Source organism: Gigantopelta aegis, chromosome 10 (genome assembly GCF_016097555.1).
Source record: "Gigantopelta aegis isolate Gae_Host chromosome 10, Gae_host_genome, whole genome shotgun sequence".
Classification (NCBI taxonomy): domain Eukaryota; kingdom Metazoa; phylum Mollusca; class Gastropoda; order Neomphalida; family Peltospiridae; genus Gigantopelta; species Gigantopelta aegis.
Window position 1 is genome coordinate 77,277,568 of NC_054708.1, and position 25,896 is coordinate 77,303,463.

Here is a 25,896-nt window from a genome sequence, read left to right on the forward strand (position 1 = left end):
TTGTGATATGCTGGACTTCCTTTACTGACAACATATATGTCAGATTTGGGGATAGGACATATAGCAGGCATGGCGGAAGCAACACGGGAGGGGCTGGCTGAGATCGAAGGCGCAAAGTAACTTTTCTAGGGTGTTTGGGGGTAATTTCACCTGTTGTACATTTCTAGTAATATAAATAAAATCTTTGGACGTTTTAACATGAAATTACACCCATATATACCATAATGATCCACATACATAATGATAGCATTTTGTAGGCGGTTATTTTATTTATGTTACCATAGCAACAGCTGCTAATTTCAATATACAATTATTTCATTAATAATTAAGAAAACTTTAATTAAGAACGACTATTTTTCTTTTAATTTAAGTGTATGCACTGCTCAATTTTTACGGTCGTCCAGTCGTCTGTGATGACCTATTATTCAATCGGGCAACTTAATTCTACGATACTAGTTGCCCGTCGGAGAACTAACTTTTTTTTTTTACACCAACGGTTTCCTTGCCCACAATTGCTTTTAAACTGTCGTTATCTACAGTGCCAGTCAATCACCCGAAATCATATGGGTTTGTTGGCCACTCGGAACTCGGTGTGCTGTTTTATCAGACTCCTTTTTGGATTCATCCACCTCTTATGTCTACTGTTTTTTAATTCGCATTTGGATTTACAAAAAAAAGGGAAAGAACTGAAGTGTGTATCAATTGTGTGTTTTAACTTTTTATTCTGGTCTTTATCATTCCCCCAAAATTTGCCATTTCCAAATTTTAAATTTCTAACACAAAACCTTTTAAAATATTAAAAAGTGATGTATTTTATTGTCAAACAGTACATATTACATTTTACAGTAACAACATATTAATTACAAAGCTGTCTGTTGCTCTTTTATTGGAATATAAATATAACCCTATTTTCAAAACACGGATGAAATCAGGGCAACCAAATTTTTGGAGGGGCAACCTGAATGTGAACCCATACTTGCCATCCGGGCAAGCAACCAAAATCCTTCAAAATGAGCACTAGTATGCTATGATTTATTAACCGTAGTACTTGATTTAAAGAAAAAAATAAGTAGACGGCCAGGTTTTTTTTCTCGGAAAAATAGGGTGCAATGCACATACTGTCATCAATGTTATTTTTTGTAAATTATGAAAATAATGTCCAACATTAACTATTATACATTTCTAGTAATATTATTAAAATCTGTTGATATTTCAACATGAAATTACACACACATATACCAAGTAGCGACATCACGTTTCCACTCTCAATATATGTGTGGTCCTTATAACCATGTCTGACGCCATATAACTGCAAATAAAATGTGTTGAGTGCATCGTTAAATAAAACATTTCCTTCCTTCTTCCTTCTTTTATTTTATTTTTTTTAAAAGTAAACAGCCGGACAGATTTTTGAAAAATAAAGTCAAATGCACATATTACCATCGACACATTTTTGTAAATTGTGGACATTATGTCCAACATTACATAGACACTAAAACTATTTATAGATATAGATAGATAGATAACAATTTAACTGTCCATGCATATACCTCTAGGGTTATGAACATGCCCATCCAGAGTCCGACCTCCGATAAGATCGGTGGCCTGACTTGGGATGAGGGGAGGATAGAGTTGAAAATGGGCAGAATTTTGAAAATAGCTATTAGTAAAAAAGTTAATAAAAAAAAAAAAAAAAAAATTAAATAAAAAGTTACAAGCCAAAAATAAAAAAGAATTGACAGCTTGGCCGAATATTTATATAATTTGGAGCATTTTAGATGGACAGTCCAAAAATAAATAAGAGAAAGAAGAGAGGATCGGACTATTTAATAATATTAAAAAAAAGAATAATTTCGACATATAATTTTGAACGGAGGTCTAAAAGTTTAAAGTCCGATCTATATGGTCCGGGCCGGGGTGAGGGGGAGGGGGGGGGTGAGTTTAAGGTGGGCAGAAGTTGGAATACGAATTTAGTAGTTAGGTCAAAGACCTAAAGCCAAAATGAGCTCATTCATACAACTCATGTCTGGACAAAAATTTAAGTCCAAAGAACAAAATTAGAGTGCTCGACCGAAAGGGTTTTAAGGTGATTTGAGCAATTTAGACGGGCTGCCAAAATAAAGTGCGTCAGACTGTTTAAAAAAAAAAAAAAAACCCATTAAAGTCCAACTAAGCCCTTGGAACGGTTGGCGACTACGGGGACAAGATGAAGTGCTTGGCGTTGAACTGTGGCACCAGTTTCCTCCAACGGTGAGCTAGCAAGGTCTTAGCTAGCTCGACGTAATGATCATCTCGGCGCAACGTCACCACAAGTCCAAACTTCCCGTCTCGTAGTTCCATGGCGTGGATGACACACTCAACTCCGTTAGGAAACTTCTTGAAGTTGCCCTCAAGAATGCCTCCCAGCAGTGAGCTGGTGTCCGAGGTGTCCCCGACCAAGTATCGAGCGTACTGGGCCCTTGATCTTGGAGATGGCTAGGCTCCAGGCGGCGTCCCTGCCTCGGGCGGTCGCAGAAGGCCGGGCCTTGGCTGGCTGGTCACTACTCATTGGGGTGACGGCCTTCCGCTTCGCAGCCGCACCATCTATAGGGGTCTTGGCGGAGCCCCCCTGGGGTGGGGGACTCGACGCCGACCGCCTCGAAGGGGTTGGAACGGGAGATGCGCCGTGGAGTCTCGCAGATCGCTGTGTCCAACTGCGGCGTCGACTGGTCAACTGGCTCAGTCTCTTCAGAAGTATCAGCGTCGGCTGGCACTGGTTGGTCGGGTCCCAGGGGTGGGGGCGGCGACGCAGACAGGACCGCCGCTGGTGGTTGAGCCGCCAGTTTAGGTCCCCCCTGAGCCGTCCCTGGTGCAGGTTTCCTCTTCCTCCATCCTCTTCCCTTCCTCTTCGTCGTGTTCGTTACCGCGTCACCATACACCAAAGTCACGGTTGCCCATGAGCCAATGTAAGCGACGCGGTACTCCAACAAAGAGCCATAGCTTGCAATAAGTCCCCCCAGGTTGGGGGCAACTCGAGAGAGCAGAGCGACACGTCTTTCCTCACCGAAGGCATAGCTCTGAGTGTGTCTATTTATACGTTCTCTATGACTTTATATATGACACATCATTTAAAAAAAAAGTATATTCCCTTTCACTTCCTGTCATTTTCAAATGAAAATCATTAATTTTGTAATCATGGTAACCAATGCAAAAAGGTAACTTTTCCCATATGAAATGTTTCAGATGAATTTATTTATATACAATTCGCTGCATCATGACGTAACAATAAGCTCCCACTGTTTAAAAGGAAAGGGTAAAATTGTGAAATATGTTACCATGGTAACCAATGCAAAACACAATTTTTTAATTATTATTTTTTAAATATCATTTTCAAGGACAGAAAAAACCCAATGTATAGTGACATAATTGTACTTTGCCTGTAGAAAAGATGGGTGAAAATTATTAATTCTGATACCAAGGTAACCAGTTCAAAACCATCTGTTACCATGATAACCAATGCAAACTACTGGTTACCATGGTAAGCTATGTAAAACTGGAAAACTATTTGCTGTGTGCATGCAACATTTGCCTCACTAGGTCAAAAGTAAAGGACACCAGTAATCAATAATTTGAGAGTATTTAAAACCCCTAAACAGATGAGTTTGGAATCTTTTCAAATTAGACAGTGCATTTCATGTACTTAAACAAATTTTAAAACAACAGCTCTCTTACTATAATCGTTCTAAAAAGTATTAAAATGTATCCATTAATTCGCAAGATTTTAAGGCATTTAATTTTACCCTTCATACCCTCTGTCAGAAACCCTGGACACTGATATTAGAATACTAGAAATAGTAAAAAGGATTTTATGCATTTCAGTAATTTATTGCGACACATGATACTTGCAATAGTGCTTCATTTCTCAAGGTGAAAATGACTTCACACGGTCACAATTGCAACGAAAACAAAAATAATTTAAAATGTCCATTCATTAAAAAAAAATTAAACCCAAAGAAACAACAACATGTGATTCCTAATTGAATATGTATACATAAAATGCATTCAGTGTTGAACACATGCATCATACAAAATTGATCTAAACGGTCACCAGAGTAAATTGCTGACCACAACTACCAAACACTTGTGCTGAGTGCTGAGTACACATTTTTCTAGGGGTATTAAAATGAGCAAATTTATTATTTTGGTTTTCCATGGGTAAACGAAACTGCCAAATAAATTTGGTTGGAAATGGTCTTAGTAGTTCTGAAGACATTACAGTTTAAATATATTTGTCTATATAAAAGATGGTTTAAGGAATTTATCTCCTCCCTGAGGATAATGGGGAGGCGTGGGTGGGTGGGGACCGATATTAATGAAATTCGGAAAACTGATATTTTTATGGTATTCCTGGACAAGACAATTGATTTAATTTTCCCCTATTTGTGCACCGCCTTTAGGATCCTGAGAGGGGTAGAATGACCAAATTCACAAGGAAATGGGTCACAGATATGTTCTAGTAGATCTGAAGAAATTAGTTTGAATGCATTTTCTATATAACTAGTGTGAACTTCACCCCCTTCTCGGGGACACTCACAAGTTATATACACAGGTCATCTATTTGCCAGTTTTCAAAATAAGCACTTGTCCGTTTGTCATGATAAGTGAAAATTGCTCGGACAAGCAAAACGTACATAAATGGTTGTCCAATGGACAAGTAAAACTTTTCAATACAGTTTAATTTTGAGCAATCAAAAATACAGCCCTTGTACTTTAATAAAACAAAACATTTATTTGGACAAGTAAAACATTGCTGGACATATAGATTTTTTGATGACTTGGGTCAAACGGCGATAATATAGGTCAACTACACTGACGTTTTTGCAATTTTTCTTTGATATTTTTATCAACAATGTAGGATTGTTTTATGATTTGTGATTATTACGTATATTTTATTTGCATGAAATAATTTGTTTAATGCTTTTTGAGACAAAAACAATGTCTACATAACGGAGCGCTGGCCCTGCTAAAGTACGTAAAAAAAACATTTTAAATTGTTATTTAATGAAACAAATATTTATGACCATATTTTTTAATAAAACACGCGATTACATACTCTGAATCTATTGTAAACCATTATCCTATGGTAATTTTCACATTTAATATAGGACTATACCTACCGCACGATTTGTTTTGGGAGGGGGGGGGGGTAACACAAAAAAGGACTGTGTCGATGTTCTAAAAAAAAAAAACAGTCGCTAATTCTTGCGTGAAACAAATTGGACTTTACGGTGAGGGTGTGTATAGGCCTGATGTACTAATCATAAGCATACGGGCTCTCGTTTTGTTTTGTAGGGGTGGGAGGCAAAGAGGGGCAGGCTAATTTTTGCCCGAATTAAACAAAAATACCCGAAGCTAAAAAAACTACATTTAGTCATTTTAGCGTTATTCCCAACCAGCTATATATAATATAGGGTTTCAAACGAAGCACTACACATTTTACATGGATTACAACTAATATTGTAGCATGATTGATGGAAATAGTACATATGGTGAAAAGGTTTCAAGCCAGCTCATTTTGCCCAATTTTGAGTTTTTGTACTAATATATTTATCAAAACACAACAGCAGTTTTACCTCATGATTATTTATCTTTATAAAATTTGCAGACGCGCGTGCCCTTGCTCAAGCAGATTTTCCTCTTCGGTTTTTTCAAGTTATACTCTAGCAGAGCTGACTGAAATCCCCTATAAACTTTGCTATCGAGACCCCACTGCTAACATCCCAGCACAAATGCCTGATTTTTTTAAATGGTCATCCACAATATACAAATAATTTTAAAAATATCCACCGCTTGTATACATTCAATTATTCATAAAAGTCATGCACAGCGCCTCTCTACCTTACCCCCGCCCTGGCAAAATCCTTGGATCCGCGATTGGTACAGTATAGTACATGCTTTAATATATTTTAATAATAATAAAACATTTAGTGCCACCACATAATTATGTATGACACGCAACGAGAATGTTTTGTGACTGGTTATTGAAAATAATATAGGTCAAGGTATTCTCTAGACTAGTTCAGCAGATATTCGTAACCCATCATTTGTAATTCATTGAGAGAGAGAGAGAGAGAGAGAGAGAGAGAGAGAGAGAGAGAGAGAGAGAGAGAGAGAGGGAGGGAGGGGGAGAGAGAGAGAGAGAGAGAGACAAAAAAAAGAAGAAACTAGAATAAAATTTATATATCCACTCAGTACTGACTAATACCAATGTGAATGTAATATTTAATGTCGAAAAGGAAAAAGGGAAGACTGGTGGAAAATACCCAAAACAAAACAAATAACACAGCAGAATAACGACAAATACAGAGCACACGTACGTATTCAATCATATAGTCTACGTTATTGTTCAATCAAACACAGCTAGTTAGAATAGCATCTGCTGTAGTACAATTTAAAAAAAATAATTAAATCACGTAATTATTAATGAAAACGGTTAGCAGAACATGTAAGCAATGTGTACGACTGCTGTCAAATTGTATGGTGGGAAATGTGCTATCACATGACCTGTTGTTTATAAATAGAAATAGGGAAATGGCGCTTTTCGATGACTGTTTATGCCGTCTGATTACAACTATTTGTTTGTGTTTGTACCTTTTTATTTAGACATGAAAAGTAATACTTACTCTATTTTAATGCAAATGTCATGATGCAGTTCATATATAATAGTATATTATCACAAATTTGTACAGATAAAAGAAACCGCTACCAAAAAACAAGAAACAATAACAAACAATACCATGCCCCCCCCCCCCCCCCCTCAATCCATGGAAATTAGGGGTGATCAGTGGCGTACTCGATACCATTGTTTCCATGGATGCCAGGTGCCCCCCCCCCCCCTACAAAATCCTGCCTACGCCACTGATCGACGTGGATACACGTCAATGGCAGGAAACTGCGAATAATATTTTTGATTCAGAATTACTGGGGTCACGCAATCACACCTCTGCTACGCCATGCCTGTATAGACTGGAAATAGGAATCCCCATGGACACCAACTGTGCATACTATTCGCCGATTTATGAGTAGTAGGTATAAAATTAAGCTGAGTAGATTAAAATTTGTTGAATCAGTTTTGAGGAATGGTTGCCCCTATGTAAAAAAGAAATCTGTCTAGTTGCATCATCAGGGACAAACGAAAATAGGAAGGTGTGAAAGATCCCCATTCTGGCAAAACAAATATATTTTCTATCTTTTTTTGGCATTCTTCGCCTTGAACCCCTGCACGTGCTGTAACCTGACCGTGGTGTAGGGTGTAACATTCTCTTTGAGAATGGCCAATACAGCACAGATTGAAGTTTTTAGTAAAAGTCACTATCTATCTGTGATATTTGTATTTTTGCAGTTCTTTACACTGTTTTTATTTATATCTTGAATTTTTATATTGATGTTGATCATCACCTTATTTGTTTGCATTACTATAGTTTGACACCCAAAAGGCAATGTATTTTTCGTGCTGGGGTGTCGTTAAACATTCATTCATTCATTCATTCATTTTTCGCCTTGAAAAACAAACAATTACTAGTTTGGTTCAATATTGATGAAGTTTTGTCTTCTTCTTTTTCAGATTTATAGTAATAAATAATTGAATATTTTTTAACAATTCGTTAAATTCAATGTGTGCATGTATCATTTACCGCGGTTGTGTTTAATCTCATCACTTTCTTATGGGTGTAAAACTGATGGGTATGGGTTTTTGTTAAGGTGATACAAGACATTATGGCGTGCATCATAATACTTTAGTTTTGCTAAATTAACGAAAATAACGTGGACCTTATAGAAGTATCTTTGGTTTGGGTTTTTACAAAAGAAAATATGTTTTGTTATTGGACTTTGTAGAAAACATATTGAGCTCCTTTGGGGTTATTCCAATACTGTATTTAACGTGTTTACTTTGCCGTTAATAAAATATATTAGAATTATCTTCCATCACGTGTAGTAAAGATCGGGGTGGGGGGTGGGGGGGGGGGTGTGATCTTGTTTTTTCGTTTTTTCTCTTTTTTATAAACATGAATGGTGTAGTTGTGAAAGTTCCTACATATAATGCATAATGCTTACTAGTCTGTCATGGACATTTAATTATTCAAGGATTTTAATTGACAGAAATTTGAGAAACGATCAACAGTTTCTACAGCTATAATAACATGGTTCTGGGTTGTGCCTGTTCAAAATAGCTCCGTTACTGCAGACGAGCAGCTCATTGCACGTGCTGAACGAATGTTCAGTCTTGTACAAAATAATCAGATGGACATTGGTGTTGCTGGGTTTGAGGTCAGACCAGGATCCTTTGGATATGACGAATCAGACCCTGTCAGTCCTGGATATTTAGGAAAATACAGTACAGGACGTTGCTGTAAGTGGACTAAACCTTTTAATTACACATTTCACTTAACTATATGTCAAAAAAAATCTCTGCACCAGCAATCTAGTCTGCTGGAAGAAAGCAGGTATATTTTACAGTTCTCCTTTGTCGCAAAAGAGCTTGGTGTGTTGAGTAATAACGATGGGCTTCCCAAGTTGTCTTATTCCTACATATGTTTGTCATCTGTAGGATGTGATCAGTCCACAGCCGCATTTTGGTAATTGGACTCGCACAACTCGGACACAACTAACTTAGTTATATAAAATAATGCAGCAAATTCTAATCAGAATATACTCTTACATTTTACTTGATATAGAACATACTTATTTGTTAGTTTTAAATGCAATATGCACACATCATGTTATTCGTAACTTACTTTTATAATATTGATTTCCCTGTTGGTGAAATAATATATCTGCAAATATTCAGATGCAAAAAAATCTCTTCTATTTTTATAGCTATAGTAACACAAGTTATTATTCTAACATAACATTTTTCAATCATCGAATAATTATATATAAGGTAAGTGTTCATTATTTTTTCTTTACTAAATTACTATTCCGATTTTTGTGTGTGTGCACCTCAGACTTATTTCTTGGACCAAACCACTAGCAAAGTCCGAAGTTGTGCTCAAAATGAGACGTGTCTAAACTTTAATTGGATACAGGCAAGTTAATACAGTCCATCGATCAATCTATTGTAAGACTGCATGTTATCATTACAGTTACGTTTTTGACTGTGTAGCATACTTAAATGTAATGAATGAATGAACTGGAACCCAGCACAAAAATACACATTGGCTATTGGGTGTTGAAATAGGTAAGTACAGTACGCGAACCAACCATAATTGTGTCTACAAGGCGACTCTGACCAAGGTTCACAGTGTCTAGACAAGTTTCTGTTTGACGTTTTGATCGTCCGTAACTGCAAACGGGCAAAAGCTGCTTGATTTCAGCCTCTAACTTTTTTTTCTGTCGGTTGTTGTCAATTGTCACTATGCTATGTTATGAATTTAAAAAAAACTCACAAAAAAACATATCTTTATTTCACTTGGTTTTAAATCCAGATTAACATGTTTACAAGGCATTCACACTACACTGAAAATAATAATTAAATAATAATTTTTTATTGACCAATAACCCTTATAAATCGTTCGACTGTCATCAATGACAGTTGTTGAATTTGTTTGATGAGGATGTGTTGTTTTGCAAGTAGTACAAGTGCTTGTTCAGATATAGAGTAGGGTCATTCCATGTCAGATCACCCAAAGGGTTAAACACTACCCTTTCCACTTTCAATGAAATTTGGTATATAGGGTTATTTTGGTCAACAAGCCTGAATGGTTTCCGAGATATGGTCATTTTGTTTCCATTTTCGCAAAAAAGCGTGTGGCTGTCAAAATTTCAGTTGTATAAGTCAGCAACAAATGGCCCAATTTTGGCAAATAAAGTATCATTGGAAAGAAAACCCCATAAGGAATCCATATCTGGCATTGTTTATCACTTTTGGGTAACTGTCAGGTTGATGACCTTTTGACCTATATATTGACCTTGCGGGACACGTAACCTTGAGATGGCCTGATGAAAATTATAGCCTGACATGTTATCTACAACACATAAAAAAATTGGAGGTGGAAAATGTTTCATTAGTCAGCAATTTCAAATTGAAATAGGTTTACCTGATGTTGTTCTATATTGTCTATGTATGCATGTATACTGCACATGTATTTAAGCACTATTAAATGTACATGTGTCAACACTGTAAATGTCATGAATGCTTTAACAATATAGTCCAGCAACTGATTAAGATTAATATATTGAAATATTTACTAATTATCACCAGCCTCGGTGGTGTCGTGGTTAAGCCATCTAACATAAGGCTGGTAGGTACATGGTTCACAGCCCGGTACCGACTCCCATCCAGAGTAGATTTTAACAACTCATTGGGTAAGGCCACTACACCCTGTTCTTTCTTATTAACCACTAACAATTAACAACTAACCCACTGTCCTGGGCCCCGTTCCACGAACGAATTGTAGCTAAGGTTAATTGTAGTGATTTAAGGTGAGTTTTACAATTAGCACCGTAAACTTTACAGCCGGTCCACAAAGCAACTTTACGGTAGTTGTAAGTGCCCCTTTAATTATTAATAAATTCTTTGCAAAGAAGTGCGAATTAGTTAAATAATAAATTGTTTACCGACTTTTCGGAACATGTTGGATGTATTCATTGGTATGGGACAACCATGAAGTAACTTATTCGGTAAGCAATAATTGCCGAATGCATAAGACATGAGAGTTATCTCCCTTATGTTTGTGTGAAGGTCGTTAGGCCTAGACTGTTTTTCATCGATCACAGTTTCATAAAAGGTATTTGGTATATATTAGATCCATTTTTACACAAAGAGTTAGTATCCTTCTTAGAAAATTATCAAATCATCATCTAACACCAAAAAAATCAAAAAAAAAAAAAAAATCATCTAACTGCCATTTAACAGCTACGTTAGTGGCTTACAACTGCCTCGTACCAATTGTAAATTTTCACTGTAATTTATGACAATAGTAAGCTATGCGTCGTGGAACGGGCTGACAATCGTAGAAAATATTTACGGTCTCGATGGTAGGTATTTACAACAGTAGTAGGGTTAAGATCGCTTCGTGGAACGGGGCCCTGGACAGAAAGCTCAGATAGCTGAGGTGTGCACCCAAGACAGCATGCTTGAACATTAGTTGCATGAAAATAAGTTGAAACGAAATTAATGCCTAATTATCAAGAACATGTTGTGCCAACATCTCATATTGTTTAGAACAGGCTAAACTACATTGCCAAGGGGACTCCATTGAAAGGAAGTTGTGGCCCCTTGAATACAATGAATAGACTTTGTACCCCATGTGGAGGAAACTACAATCCTACTAACCCCAATCCAGAGCATGCTACATGAATATCTAAAAATAAACTAAATCTCTGTGTATCTATTAGATCTGTGATTTCCTTCCAACATACATCAAGATGTAAGTATCAGAATGTCTCCAGTAGATAACTGACAAACAAAAAAACTAATTGATCCTTCTTACTTATATATGTAATTGGAGGAAACTGCAATCCAGAGCATGCTGCATGGATACCTAAAATCAAAGAAATCTCTGTGTATCTATTAGATCTCTGATTTCCCTCCAACGTTTCCAAGATCCATTAAGATGTAAGTATCAGAAAATCTCCAGTGGGTAACCGACAAACAAAAGAACTAATTGATCCTTCTTACTTATATATGTAGTTGGTATTTATAATTGTTTTTCAGATTATTTACCATCTGGGATCTATAGGCCTACTGGCACAGCTATGTTTGTACATTTACACCCTTATTTATGTAAACATTTTGATGAAGTGAAGAATGTTCTACATCCTTTAAAATTGTTAGTCTATGTCGTGTCTGTGAGCAAGTCATTGTGGCAAGATTGCTAGATGTGTTTATTCACCTTACTGCATCACAATTTGACACTTATTTTCTAAGGTTTCAAGCATAGTCCTGTAGCTTAAGCAACAGATAATCCAACTGAAAAAAGTGCCTTATAGCACTTTGTGATAGCTGGACTACATGTATAAACAATGAAGGGTAAAACACATTTTGTAATGAATAAGGTATCTGCCAAAATGATCTTGTCAGAATTTTCAAAGTCTGTTCAACATGGATAGTTGAAAATGAGTAGTTAAAAGACTAGAAAGTGATTTCAAACCAGTACTGATTTATAGGTTTTATTTCCCTTAATCAGTTGGTTGCCAGACTATATTGTATTATTAACATTCATAACATTTACAGTGTTGACACATGCCTTTAATGGTGAAATGTATGCAGGCTATATACAGGCAGCATAGAGCAGCAGCAGGTAAACATATTTTAATTTGAAATTGCTGATTAATGACAATTTTCCATCTCCAATATTTTTTATATGTTTTAGATAATACATCGGGCTACAAGTTTCATCAAAGGCCATCTTAAGGTCACGTGCCCCACAAGGTCAATTTCAATGTCAAAATATAGGTCAAAAGGTCATCAACCCAAATGTCAGAGAATAATGCTGTATGTGACCCATCACCACAGTTTGAGTCACATGTGACAAATGTTTTAAAATGAGTGATGTATATCACTGGAAAGAAAGCACATTTACCTTTAAAATGGTACCAAATGTATTAAGATCGGATAATTTTTAACAAAGTTATGACAATAAATGTGATCGGAATTTTGATCAATCTTGATTTTCTTTTTTAAAGAAAATGGCGGGTAAATTTAGTAGCCTGAAGTTCTTAGCAACCGGTATTAAATATGATCAAAACTGCAAAATCCTACTTTGCAATCACCAACAGAAAAAAAAAACTGCAATGAGAGTGGATGTCCCCCTCTCTAGTAACCCCCACCAATTTTTGTTTGTTTTTAAAAGCTTGAATACAACAAGCCCCAACAACCAACATACAGCAAATGTTACTAAAATATAGTTTCCTTGCTGGCCCTGACCCACTCCTATAGAATAATATTAAGTTTGTGAAGGTCAAATCATATGTTCAAAATGACACACGTTCCCCTACATGTGCCAATAGTGAAGAAAAAATGTCCACAAATAACTTAAAACAATTAATTGTAATTTATTCATGAGTTGATTTAAGTTATATTTTAAGAAATAAAAAAATGAAAATGTTTATTAAAATTTGTGGTCTCAGCTTCACCCTGAAATAATAATGTCCGCCAACATGTTCGTAATATTTCCATCAGGAAATTTAACTAACAACCCAGTGTGCCGTCCTTTCTTCTGGTACAGCTCCTTCGATATCTGAATCGGCATCACTGTCCTCATGTCGTTGTATGTCTGTACTACAGAAGTTGCAGATTTTATCAAATAAATACTTCTGTCTGGCTTGGTCCAAGCCTGGTGAAGTCACTGGAGAGGGCAGAGTACCAGGAGGGATGTTGTTGACACTCTTCAGCAGCCTTTTGCATTTCTCTTCAGGGTCTGATGTTTCTCTTGTAAACACCTGGCCTTGGTATTCACTGTCAACTCTGAAAAATAAAGTGTGTATAACAAAGTAAAGTTTGATGGGGTTTTTGTTTGTTTAATGACACCACTAAAGAACATTGATTTATTAACCATCGATTATTGGATGTCAAACATTTGTTAATTGTGACAAGTAGTCAGAGAAAATCTGCTACATTTTTCTAGCAAGGGTTCTTTGATATGCACTTCCCCATAGACAGGACAGTACATACCACAGTCTTTGGTGTACCAGTCGTGAGATCTTTTATATGCAATGTCCCATAGACAAGGAAGTATATACGACGGCCTTTGGTATACCAGTCATAGGGCACAGGTTGGAACGGGCGAAAACGCTGTCAAATCGGAAAATTAAAGTGTGAATAACAAAACTAAGCCTCTTGAACATAGAAAAACAAAAATGAATGAATGAATGATAGCCTTATTCTGGTTAGGCCTAAAAATTACATTGCGTGTTTTAGGGAACATGCCAAAAATAATTAGGTAGTGTAGGTAGCTTTTTCTTTTTCTTTTTACTATATACTTTCACTCTTTTCACCTGCATATTATTAAAACACAAATTATGGATAAACTTTTTTTAAAGTATGGCCGGTTTACCAGAAACATTTTTTTTTAAAAGGTCTTGCATACCTTATTTTGTGAAGAGTCTTTATCCCTGCAAGTGGCTTGAAATAAGGTGTGAAGAGTCTTTATCCCTGCAAGTGGCTTGAAATAAGGTGTGAAGAGTCTTTATCCCTGCAAGTGGCTTGAAATAAGGTGTGAAGAGTCTTTATCCCTGCAAGTGGCTTGAAATAAGGTGTGAAGAGTCTTTATCCCTGCAAGTGGCTTGAAATAAGGTGTGAAGAGTCTTTATCCCTGCAAGTGGCTTGAAATAAGGTGTGAAGAGTCTTTATCCCTGCAAGTGGCTTGAAATAAGGTGTGAAGAGTCTTTATCCCTGCAAGTGGCTTGAAATAAGGTGTGAAGAGCGCCTGCCAGTCGTACTGTTTAACAAAAGCCTGGCTTCCCTCATTACCCACTAGCTGGGATCTGTGTACGCCTGCCAGGGTGCTGGCTGTATCGCATTGCTTATGTCGTCAAGAGTGTTGACAAGGGTCCTCCTGAATGTCTGTTTAAATAAGCAAAAACACCAATCTGGGGCAAATTTTATGTGTCCAGTAATCAGGAAATTTAAGGTTATTGACCGGTGAAGTCCATGAAGTAGTTAGCACTAAACCAAATAATTTCCAGCAGGGTCAAAGTTCGAGGTGCACCGAACTTTTGATAAAGAAGTTAACACCACAAGTCCTGTGATTGGTTATAAAAGTGAGTGTTGGTTATATAAAAACAAAGAGTTTCATCTGGGTTAAAAATGTATGCAATTTCATCTAGTACCACTGTGTGTGTGTGTGTGGGGGGGGGGGGGGGGGGGGGGCAGTTCTGGGGTTATTTCAGGTGTTATTTTTCTTCTTTTTTTCTTTTTATTACGGTCTTTTTTTTTCTTCAAATATATCAGTTTTGACTTTGATTAGTATTTTCAATATTGTGACAATTTAAAAAAAAAAAAAAAAATTCATTCAGACTTTTGTCTTGCAGCTGTTTCTTTTTAAACACACTAAATTCATAGAATAGTGGGAGGGGAAAACAACAGCAGTCTCAAGATTGGTTTCATCCATGCTAAATTTATTGTTTTATATTTTCACTGTCTGGATTCCCCACTCCACTGTTTAATACAGTAAGTCAAATAATAAAATAATCAGACAGATGAAATAAGGCCTTTATAACTTAGTATCTAGTATATTTTGTGAATTTCAATTCGTAAAATAAAATATAATTATCAAAAGATATATTAACATGTAATTTAACCATCAACCCAGCCTAAAACAATGACACTAAGCACTATTTATCAATATAGTCCATGTGACAGTAGGGTTTGTCGGTATAATTTTGGGTAAGGTATGCATACCTAGGGCTGGAAAATATATGATAGCATTGCAACGGTGGTAGCTTTTGGGTATTATCACGTTTTTCCCGACACTACCCTAAAAATAGATGTTTTTAAAATATGACTAACACAAGGTAAACTGCCTTAATTGTCCCTTCCTATCAGGAGCTATCAGACGAAACAACCGATGACCGTTGCTCAAATCAGCGGTAGGCTAAACATAATGATATTGGTATAGTGGAGAAAGGGTGAATGGTGGCTAGAGAGAATACACCCGCAACAACAACCCAAGATAAAACATGTACCCATGTTCCTTTTTGAAATCACGCCAACTCACATATTAACAAAACAGCACACAAACAACCGGCGATCGTTGGGATCGTTGGTCAAATTGACGGTAAACAGAATGATATTGGTACTGCTAGTGAAAAGGTAAAGGGGGTTAGACACAACATCCCCACATAAAACCTCTTCCAGGCACGTGTGGCACACCCCCTTCACACTTGTGGACGAATATGCACGTGGGTTTTTTTGTGTGTTTGTTTTTATCCTATATAATAAATAAAGATTTTAAAAATCTGTCTTGTGTCTCTTTCCCTCCACCACCCCCAGATACTGAGCTACCCTCCATTAGAGATTGTGCTCCAAACCCCGGATATTGTTACCACGTGTCTGCGTGCACATGTTCCTATCGAAAATCACTCCAACACATTTTTATTTTAACAAAGCAGCTCGCAGACAAAACGATGATGACCTCGATCGTTTGGATCGTTGGTAAATTAGGCCGCAAACAATGATACTGCAGGCGTGTGTGCACAGTGGTGTGCTTCAGGGTCTCCCACCCTGAAATTTCTTTTTTTTTAAATTACGTGGAGCTGGACCGGACCTCCTCTAAAAAAATCTTTAGCCAGTCTAGACAGTCCTTGTTAAATTTTCTGCACAAGTGCCTGTATTGGTACATTGTTTTGTAACCCCCACCCCAATAAACTTAGCTTGCCAGTCTAGACCCCCTCTGCTAACATTCCTTAATGCGCATCTGCATTGGTAGGAAAAAAAGAAAAAAGAACTGAGTTTTGAAAAAAACCTATATAATAATACAAATAAAATGAACATTTTGTTAGCCTCTTGTGACAGTGGTCACGTAGGCAAGTCGCCTGTAAGTTTTTGGGTTCGATTTCAGTTCTTTTCTCTCACTTCTTTTCTCTGGTAACCATAATATTAGCTGACGCAATTTGCACGTGTGTCGGTTTCACAAAATAATGTTATGTTTCAGTTTTATTACTTTAAACTTAATAACAAATTATAAGCATGGTCAATATAATAATAATGAATAGTTTCACGCGTTGGGTGAAGTGCAAACATAATTATTGTTGCAATAGAAAATAAAAAAACTGCCGATTGCTGATTTTTTAAAACATAATTTTTTTCAAAACCGACGTGACAGCTGAAAGTGCTACATTGGTTGGTACTGTATATGGATATTATAATTACATCACCAATAACATTTGTATAATTTTATAAACCCACATGGTAAAGAACTATGAGGAAAAGTACAATATAATAAAATTGCAAGGTAAGTCTATTTTAAAACTTTGTATAGAAAGTGTACATGATGACAGTGTTTAATGCAGATACTATTAACGTATTTCACCTTGTTTTAGGTATTGAATTTATGTTTAAATAAATGTGGTTCATATTGATCAGATGCGTGTCCAACTGGTACGATGTACAGCATGATGGCCGATAAATGTGTTAGATGTCCTCTTGGAACCTCCAGTGTAAGCCGTGTCCTGTTGGCTTGAAAACAATGTTCGATGGGGCAAGAACACAGGACAAATGTGTTGGTTAGTTCCAAATGTCTTGACAATCATTGCATCACATCATGATCTAAGTTATACTTTGTTAGATAATATTTTACTGAATTTGCTATAAATAATGTTAATGATATTTCCAGTTTGAATGACAATGGAGCACAGATATGTTTGTGTTACATATATGGGAGAATATAAACTATATTGCACTGCACACAACAGTGTCGAGAATGTGAAGAATAGTTGTTTGGTCTAACTGCAGCTGTATTCAGACATTAGCCTTACAGATATTTAAAATGACTCCAAAATATCTACTTATGTGATTTTGATTTGTAATTGTGTTTATTATAGAAAGAAAGAAATGTTTTATTTAACGACGCACTCAACACAGACAGGATAGCACAAACCATGGCCTTTGTTGAACCAGTTATGGATCACTGGTCGGTGCAAGTGGTTTATACCTACTACACTCACTCGGGGTTTGGAGTTGGTATCAGGATTAAAAATCCCATGCCTCGACTGGGATCCGAACCCAGTACCTACCAGCCTGTAGACCGATGGCCTAACCACGACCCCACCGAGGCCGGTGTGTGTTTATTATAGAATACATAGGAGATGAGGTTTTGGTTTTAGTGGAATATCCCTTTGAATGATGGCATAGTTATATTCAAAAATTCTTAAATAGTGACAAAAACATATATTGTATTCATTAAAATAATTGCCTCTTTTAGATACTAGACTGCTTGTAACATATATGTAGATTTATAACAATATAGATGTTTACGATATTACATTACTCTCCCCACTAAATACGAAATGAAGCGTGATTTCAGTTCCAGGGCCTTGTCCAGCAGGTCATTACTCTAAAAGCAGCTTTGAGCCATGTAATGCTTGTCCTGTTGGCAAATATCAGCCAAATGCTGGGTCTTCAGCTTGTTTATCCTGTGAACTTGGCAACACAACATCCGGAACTGCCAGCACAAGTGCAAGTTCATGTCAATGTAAGAACTTAACAAAAATTTGATTCAGCACAATCTATATCATCATTTAGTGTCAACTATATAAACTATTCATTGTGGAATGATGATAACAGATTTATAGTGCATCAGTAAAATCATTGTTGGGGTACAACATAATATACTCCAATATTAAATGTCCATGCTTTTGGCTTTCCTAAAGGAATATGTGTATAATCAATAATGTACATAATCTTCTTATACGCTACTTTTACAATATATATATATATGAAACGAAAGGTAATCGTATGATACAATTATTATTTCTAATATATGACATTGACAATATCGAAACACACTCTGGTTATAACCTCTTTTTAGATAGATAGATATAGATATAGATATATATTTGTGTGTGTGTGTGTATGTATGTATGTATGTATATATATATACATACATACATACATACATACATACATACATACATACATACATACATACACACACACACACACACACACACACACACACACACATATATATATTTTGGTATTTTTGGGTATCGTCAATATAATTATATTAAGAATAAAAATTGTATTATTGCAAGCCCCTTTATCATATAATCTGAAGCTGATGGTATACACACACACACACACACACACACACACACACACACACACACACACATATATATATATATATATATATATATACACACACATACACATATATATATATACAGACCTCGTTACAACGACCATCGTTACTACATATGTACACCATCCGACTACAAATTGTCGGGAACAAACGTACATCATTGTTATTCTGTTCATTACACCAGAATTCACACCTTTCGACACCGACAGAGCGAAATAGGATGTCTGAAAACACCTCTTTACAACGACATAACATAATGACAGATACAGTAGCACGTTGGCAGTACACACACAGCCACTTAGAATCCTTTATTTTGCAGTGAGCCGACTGTCACATGCTGTCCGAACTACCGATGTCTGCGAAATCTGTAGACATGTATTGCCTTTGCAAATAAACCTTTAGTTAATCATATGTGTACGTGTATTTGTTGTTTTCAATAATATTTGTGTAACATCTTCCACAGATAGACATACAAAAATAACACTTACACTTGACAAATATATATATTCTGACAACAGCACAACATGACACGACACAGACGTAAGACAGTCCCTACAAGAAATGAATTAACACGTGATCTCGGGAGACTTTGTTGTACAACCGAGGGAGTAGCTAATTGTATTTAACTTCAATATATTACATTCCTCCCTTCCAGTTCACTGTTACTGTGAATTAGACAAAAACACATTACAAATTATTGTCCATGTTATACTTCAATGTTCATAAAATTTAAAGTGAACTGTTAATTATATTTATCTTGTAAATCAGAATGTTCAATGTTCAAAACAAATGTTCTTGTTTCCTGTTAACTATGAACATGTTCTAAACATTAATAACGTGTTTACACAAAACATTAACCTCCACTATAATGAGGAACTATGTGCTCCTTGCAACTGACCAAGGGATTATTATGCCCTTTTTCACACAGGTCATTGCATTTACCCTATTTAACAAAATCTTTGAGATGTGTTGGTAGACGCCTTTCACGAACAGGATAACGTCTCTCTTGCACATCAGGAGTGCCAACTACCAGATTCTGAGCTACTGGAACAGAAATTGGTATAGCTTCTGATGAAGATGCAGTTTCAATAACATCATTGGAAACTTTGTCCCCTTCAGTCTCAATCAAAGGAATAAATGATTGTATTGGTACTTCAGGTATCATTTCTTGAACCCATTCAGAAACACAACTCGGAAACTGATTATCATCGTGATCTGTTCGACACCTGACATGATCTTGATGACGACGGATGATACGATTATCATGATCTAACCTGACACGAAATGATACTGGTCCAGATTTTTCCACAATAACACCTGATACCCATTCGGGTTTTCCCCTGAAATTTCGAATATAAATATGTTCACCGATTCCGAAATTTCGAACACGAGAATGTTGATCATGTGTTTTCTTTTGATACTGTTGTCTCCGTTGTACTTTCTGTGTTAAATTTGGATGTAACAAATCTAAGTGACTGCGAAGCTGTCGACCCATCAAAAGTTGAGCGGGTGATTGTCCAGTTGTACCTTGTGGAGCATTCCGATAGCTTAGCAAAAAACGAGCCAATTTCGTTTTAAGACTTCCTTCATTTTATTAAAGCTTGTTTTAAAAGTGTACTGCCCTCTCAGCCAAACCGTTAGACGCTGGATGGTAAGGAGCGGATGTGATATGTTGAATTCCATTTCTTTCACAAAATCCTTTGAATTCCATACTTGTGAATGACGTACCATTATCACTCACAATGACTTGTGGCAATCCATGATTACTAAATGAAATGCGTAACATGTCCATTGTAGTTTGAGAACTTGTAGATGCTACAGGATATATGTCCAACCATTTAGAATGAGCATCCACAATTATGAGCCACAAGGTACAAATGATTGTGAAATGGTCCTGCATGATCCACATGAATTCTTGACCATGGTCGTTCTGGCCACTCCCATGGATGAAGTGGAGATTTAGGGGGAGATTTTTGATTTAACTGACAAGTATGACATAATCTTACTGTCTCTTCAATTTCTTGATCCATTTTTGGCCACCAAATCAAGCTTCTAGCCATTCCTTTCATTTTAGTCATTCCAGGAAGAGTTGTATGAAGTTCTTTCAGTACTCTCTCTCGTCCTTGAGGTGGAACAATTATTCTTGATCCCCAAAGCAAACATCCATCTTGTGTACTAATTTCATCTTTACGTCTGAAATACGATTGCAATTCATCGTGTGTACAAATCTTTGGCCACCCTTTCTGGGTATATAGCAAAACTTTGGACAAAACTGGATCAGAACGAGTCCACATTTTTATTTGTTTAGCATCAAGTGGTGTTGATTCCAAACGTTCCAACATGAGAATTTCCTCCCCTAGCAAAGGAACTGTCTCTGGAAAATAAGGTAACTGTAATCTGCTAAGTGCATCACTATTTTCATTTTCTTTGCCACTTTTGTATTCTAAATGATAGTCATATGCTGCTAATGTCAAAGCCCAACGCTGTAGACGTGCAGATGCCATGGATGGTATACCCTTGTTCTCACCAAGAAGACCAAGCAAAGGCTTATGATCAGTTGTGATCTTAAAACTTCTGCCATACAGATATTGATAAAATTTCTTAACTCCAAATATCATTGCTAATCCTTCTTTGTCTAGCTGTGAATAGTTCTTTTCAGCAGGAGCAAGTGTTCTTGAAGCGTATCCAATTGGTCTCTCATCACCGTTTTCCATCACATGAGACAAAACTGCCCCAACTCCGTAAGGAGAAGTGTTGCATGATAAAATCATTTTTTTCTCCAGATCATAATGTACCAATAAAGTATCTGAACATAGCAAACGTTTATATGAATCAAACACTTGTTGTTGTTTTGACGACCACCTCCACACCATATTTTTCTTCAGCAAATCATATAGCGGAGCTAACATCGATGACAAGTTTGGAAGATACCTGTGATAGTAGTTGACTAAACCAAGGTAGGCTTTTAACTCTGTAATGTTTGTAGGCACAGGAGCATCATGAACAGCTTTAACTTTGGCTTCACATGGTTGAATACCTTGTTCCCTGATTACATGTCCAAGTACCATCATTTTCTCTGCCATGAACTGACATTTGCTTCTTTTTAAACGTAAACCAGACTGTGAAAGTTTCTCCAAAACTTTGGATACGTTTTCCAAATGTTCATCATCATTTGAACCTGTTATTATCAAATTGTCCAAGTATGCCACAAAATTTGGTATGTTATGAAACAAACATTCCATGGTACATTGAAAAATTCCTGGAGATGATGAAACGCCATATGGAAGACACTGATAATGATAGAGTACCCTATGTGTATTTATTGTTACATATTCACTTGAAACATCATCCAAAAGTAGTTCATAAGCATGACTCAAATCAAGTTCAGTGTATTTCTGTCCACCACCTAACTTAGCATAAAGATCATCCACCTTTGGTATTGGATAAGAATCCACTTTACAAGCCTTGTTAATTGTCATCTTATAGTCACCATAAATTCTTACTGTAGAATCAGATTTCACAACTGGAACAATTGGTGTAGCCCAATCTGAAAATTCAACCGGTTTGATAGTCCCTTGAGCTTCTGATTGCTCCAATTCAACTTCAATTCCCTCACGTAGTGCATACGGAACTGGACGACTTTTCATAAACACTGGTGTGACACCTTCCTTTAGGTAAATTGTAGCCTTTTTCCCTGTCAGTGCACCAAGTTCATCTTTAAATAAATGATCATATTTCTGAAGAAGTTCATTCAGTGCAGTATGATTTGTAGATGAAACTTTATTTATGCCAAATTTGTTTTGAATTTTTCCCCAATTCAAACGAATCTCGTGCAACCAGTTCCTGCCCATCAAGGTTGGACCGTGAGCAACTACCAATAATGGCAATGTTTTTTCTTGATTCTGATATTGAACAGAAACATCAATCACTCCCAGTGGAATAATTTTCTCACCTGTGAAAGTAAGTAATATAGCTTTGGATTTTCTCAATGGAGAATTAATTTTCAACAACCTAAACGTGTCTTCATTGATCACAGAAACGGATGCGCCCGTGTAAATTTCCATATCAATTTTCTGACCTTGAATTATGAATGATTCTTGTATTTGAGAAGAAGCTTTCTTCTTACCATCAAGTGTATACATAGAATAACATTCTTCTTCCTCCCCTTCATCTTGAAGTACACGAGTTTTAGAATTAAATTTCCTTGAAGGCTGCTGCATTTTGTCTAATTTTGTTGAACTAACTTGACTGTATTGTTTTGCACGACACACTGGTTTAATGTGACCTTTCTTACCACAATGATTACAAGTTGCATTTTTAAACCAACAATCATCTGGACTATGTTTTCTACCACATCGAAAACAAACAGTTTGTGTCTTTGATCTGTCAAAATTACGTTTTTGCAATTTATGAACAGTGGAAACACCAGCTAAATTGGCATGCGCTGTTTGAGAAATATCATGAACATTTTTTGTTGCAGTTTCCATCGCTAATGATGTATCTAAAGCCATTTTGAAAGTTAAGTTTCCATCTTGTAACAACCGTTGTTGAATTCTGTCATTGTTTATGCCTGCTACCAGTCTATCGCGTAGATTGTCGTTTAGCTGTGCACCATACTCACATTTCGCTGCAATACTGCGTAGTTCACTCTCAAAAGCAGATACCGATTCGTTACTTCGTCGCAAACGTGTGTTGAATTTACATCTTCGAACAATAATGTTTGGTTTTGGACACAAATGATCTTGAATTAATTTTGTCAACTGCGCGTATATTTTATCACCTGGAAGTTCCGGAACACACAAGTTATGCATCAATTCATAAGTTTCAGCACCAACCAAGCTCAAAAGAATAGATTTCTTTTTATGCGCATTGTCAATTTCGTTAGCATCAAAATAATGACCTAAACGTTCAACATACTGAGTCCAATCATCTTTTAAATTAAATTCACTTATCTTGCCGTAAGTAGCCATTTACAAATATCTTCGGCATTCCGTGCATGGGGCGCGTGCAATGTCACGTGACTTAAAATTGTTTTTTTCTTCGAACAAAAATGTTGCACTTCAAGTTAGTCGAAGAAAGTCAAAAATTAATTTCAATGCACAAAATCCTGTCCTCGTCGCCAATTTGTAACATCTTCCACAAATAGACATATAAAAATAACACTTACACTTGACAAATATATATATTCTGACAACAGCACAACATGACACGACACAGACGTAAGACAGTCATTGCAAGACGAACATGGTCGTTGTAACGAGGTCTGACTGATATATATATCTGTGTGTGTGTGTGTGTGTGTGTGTGTGTGTGTGTGTGTGTGTGTGTGTGTGTGTGTGAAATAAAGCTATTTAAACATTGATGCTTTCTCATTGTTGTGATTCATTTTTCTTGCAAGCATTTCATGTGATCGTGAACGGGCCAGTGAAAATATTATCAAAACATGGACTTGACGCAAATACAGATGACTGGACCATTTCAATGTGGCTGTCGACAAGATCCGCTGAAGGAAGCATTGGAATCAAGCAACCTTATGGAACACTTCCGTTCAAACTGACTTTTGGACAAACATCTTCACTCAGTCTCTTGGGGTAATTATTTGAATAAGCCAATACGTCCGTCTATGTTGGGTCGTATTATGGCATGGTGTTGTCCATCTGTCAATATGTCCGTTTGTACATCCGTATGTTAACCTTTTCTTTTCCAGACCACATCTTGCGTACAGATGCATATAGGGTAATCAAACCTCACATGTAGGAACAACGTGGGATGGTGGTGTGTCGCGTACTATTGTTATGTCATTGTGACTTACATTTCACAGTCTACTGCCCTTAACAGTAAATCCTTGTCCGGACCATATCTTGCATACAGGACCATCCAACCTCAGATGTAGGAACAACTTGGGAGAGCAGTGTGTCGCACACTAATATTAAGTCAGTGTGACCTATTTTTCACAATCTACTGCACATAACAGTAAATCCTTGCCTGGATCATATCTTGCATACAGGACCATCAAACCTCACATGTAGGAACAACATGGGATGGCGGTGTGTCGCATACTATTACTAGGTCTCTGTGACCTTCTTTTCACAATCTACAGCACGTTTCACAGTCCACTGCACATAACAGTAAATCCTTGTCCGGACCATATCTTGCATACAGGACCATCAAACCTCACAAGTAGGAAACTTACCACTCGGACCACAAGCATTTTGGATAGCATACATGTGATTAAACAGCTGGCAACAGTGAAGGTTTGCTACTTTTAGTATTTAAAATGTTCTATTATATTTCTTCAACTTTATTGCTAATACTAATACTAAAGAAATCACAATTTGTCCAGAATTTGTTACTTGTCCTAGTTATTAGAATATAATTACTCTTCCAGTATGCAATTCAGCACCAATAATACATATGCTAATTTCTCGTTTATGTATGAGACGTGTAACATTAGTTGGAACAAGACAAAGTAAAAGTTCAATTGAGTATATAACTACTTCTATAAGTGAATAGTTTCATTTTGCATAAAATACAAGTATGTATGTTACAATGAGAATGAACGTGTATGTATGTGTGCTTGTGTCTTTGTATGGATACATTTATTAACACTATATGCATACATAATCTACATCATGGAAAATATATGTGAATTATCCATGTTTTGATCATACAGATTGACTGTATCTGACATGAACATGTCCACATCCAGATGGATCCATGTATCCATCGTGTATAAACATGGAGCCAGCACAGTGACCGTCTATAAAAATGGAGTTGCCGATAGCCCGAGAACCACGGCATCAGTTCCATCACCGGTTTTCAGATCTGGATCAAAACTAAAAGTCAATTTAAAAACAAAGAGCGGTATGCCCAACAGAATTATGCAATGCTTATTCTTGCAATTCTTCTGTTTTAGCTTTTGATGTATTTCCTATTTATATTTATGTAAAACAAACAACATGTGGGCCAGGATATCAACTGAGTTCAAGCACATCAATGACTTCATAATAGTTCATGTATTAAAACCATTTTACACAAAACTAGCCTTATATGTTCTATAACGATGTCCAAGTACAATTGTAATAGCTTTTCCTGATGGAAATAACTTGTA

General features: G+C 36.5%; 2 protein-coding genes across 2 annotated transcripts in view; one reads left to right on the forward strand and one right to left on the reverse strand.

The window, feature by feature from the left end:
- Positions 1-18,142, forward strand: part of LOC121383216 — a 43,650-nt gene extending 25,508 nt beyond the window's left edge. The window contains exons 7-9 of the mRNA XM_041513102.1: positions 8,140-8,389; positions 17,066-17,205; positions 18,006-18,142. Coding sequence (XP_041369036.1) covers positions 8,140-8,389; positions 17,066-17,163 — 348 coding nt within the window. The 3' untranslated portion in view covers positions 17,164-17,205; positions 18,006-18,142. The remainder of the gene's footprint in view (positions 1-8,139; positions 8,390-17,065; positions 17,206-18,005) is intronic.
- A 2,481-nt stretch (positions 18,143-20,623) lies between these two features.
- LOC121383819 (uncharacterized protein K02A2.6-like) lies at positions 20,624-23,005 on the reverse strand. Its single transcript, XM_041513917.1, has one exon. It carries the CDS (start codon positions 23,003-23,005, stop codon positions 20,624-20,626), a length of 2,382 nt encoding a protein of 793 aa, XP_041369851.1.
- Between the last annotated feature and the right edge of the window lie 2,891 nt (positions 23,006-25,896).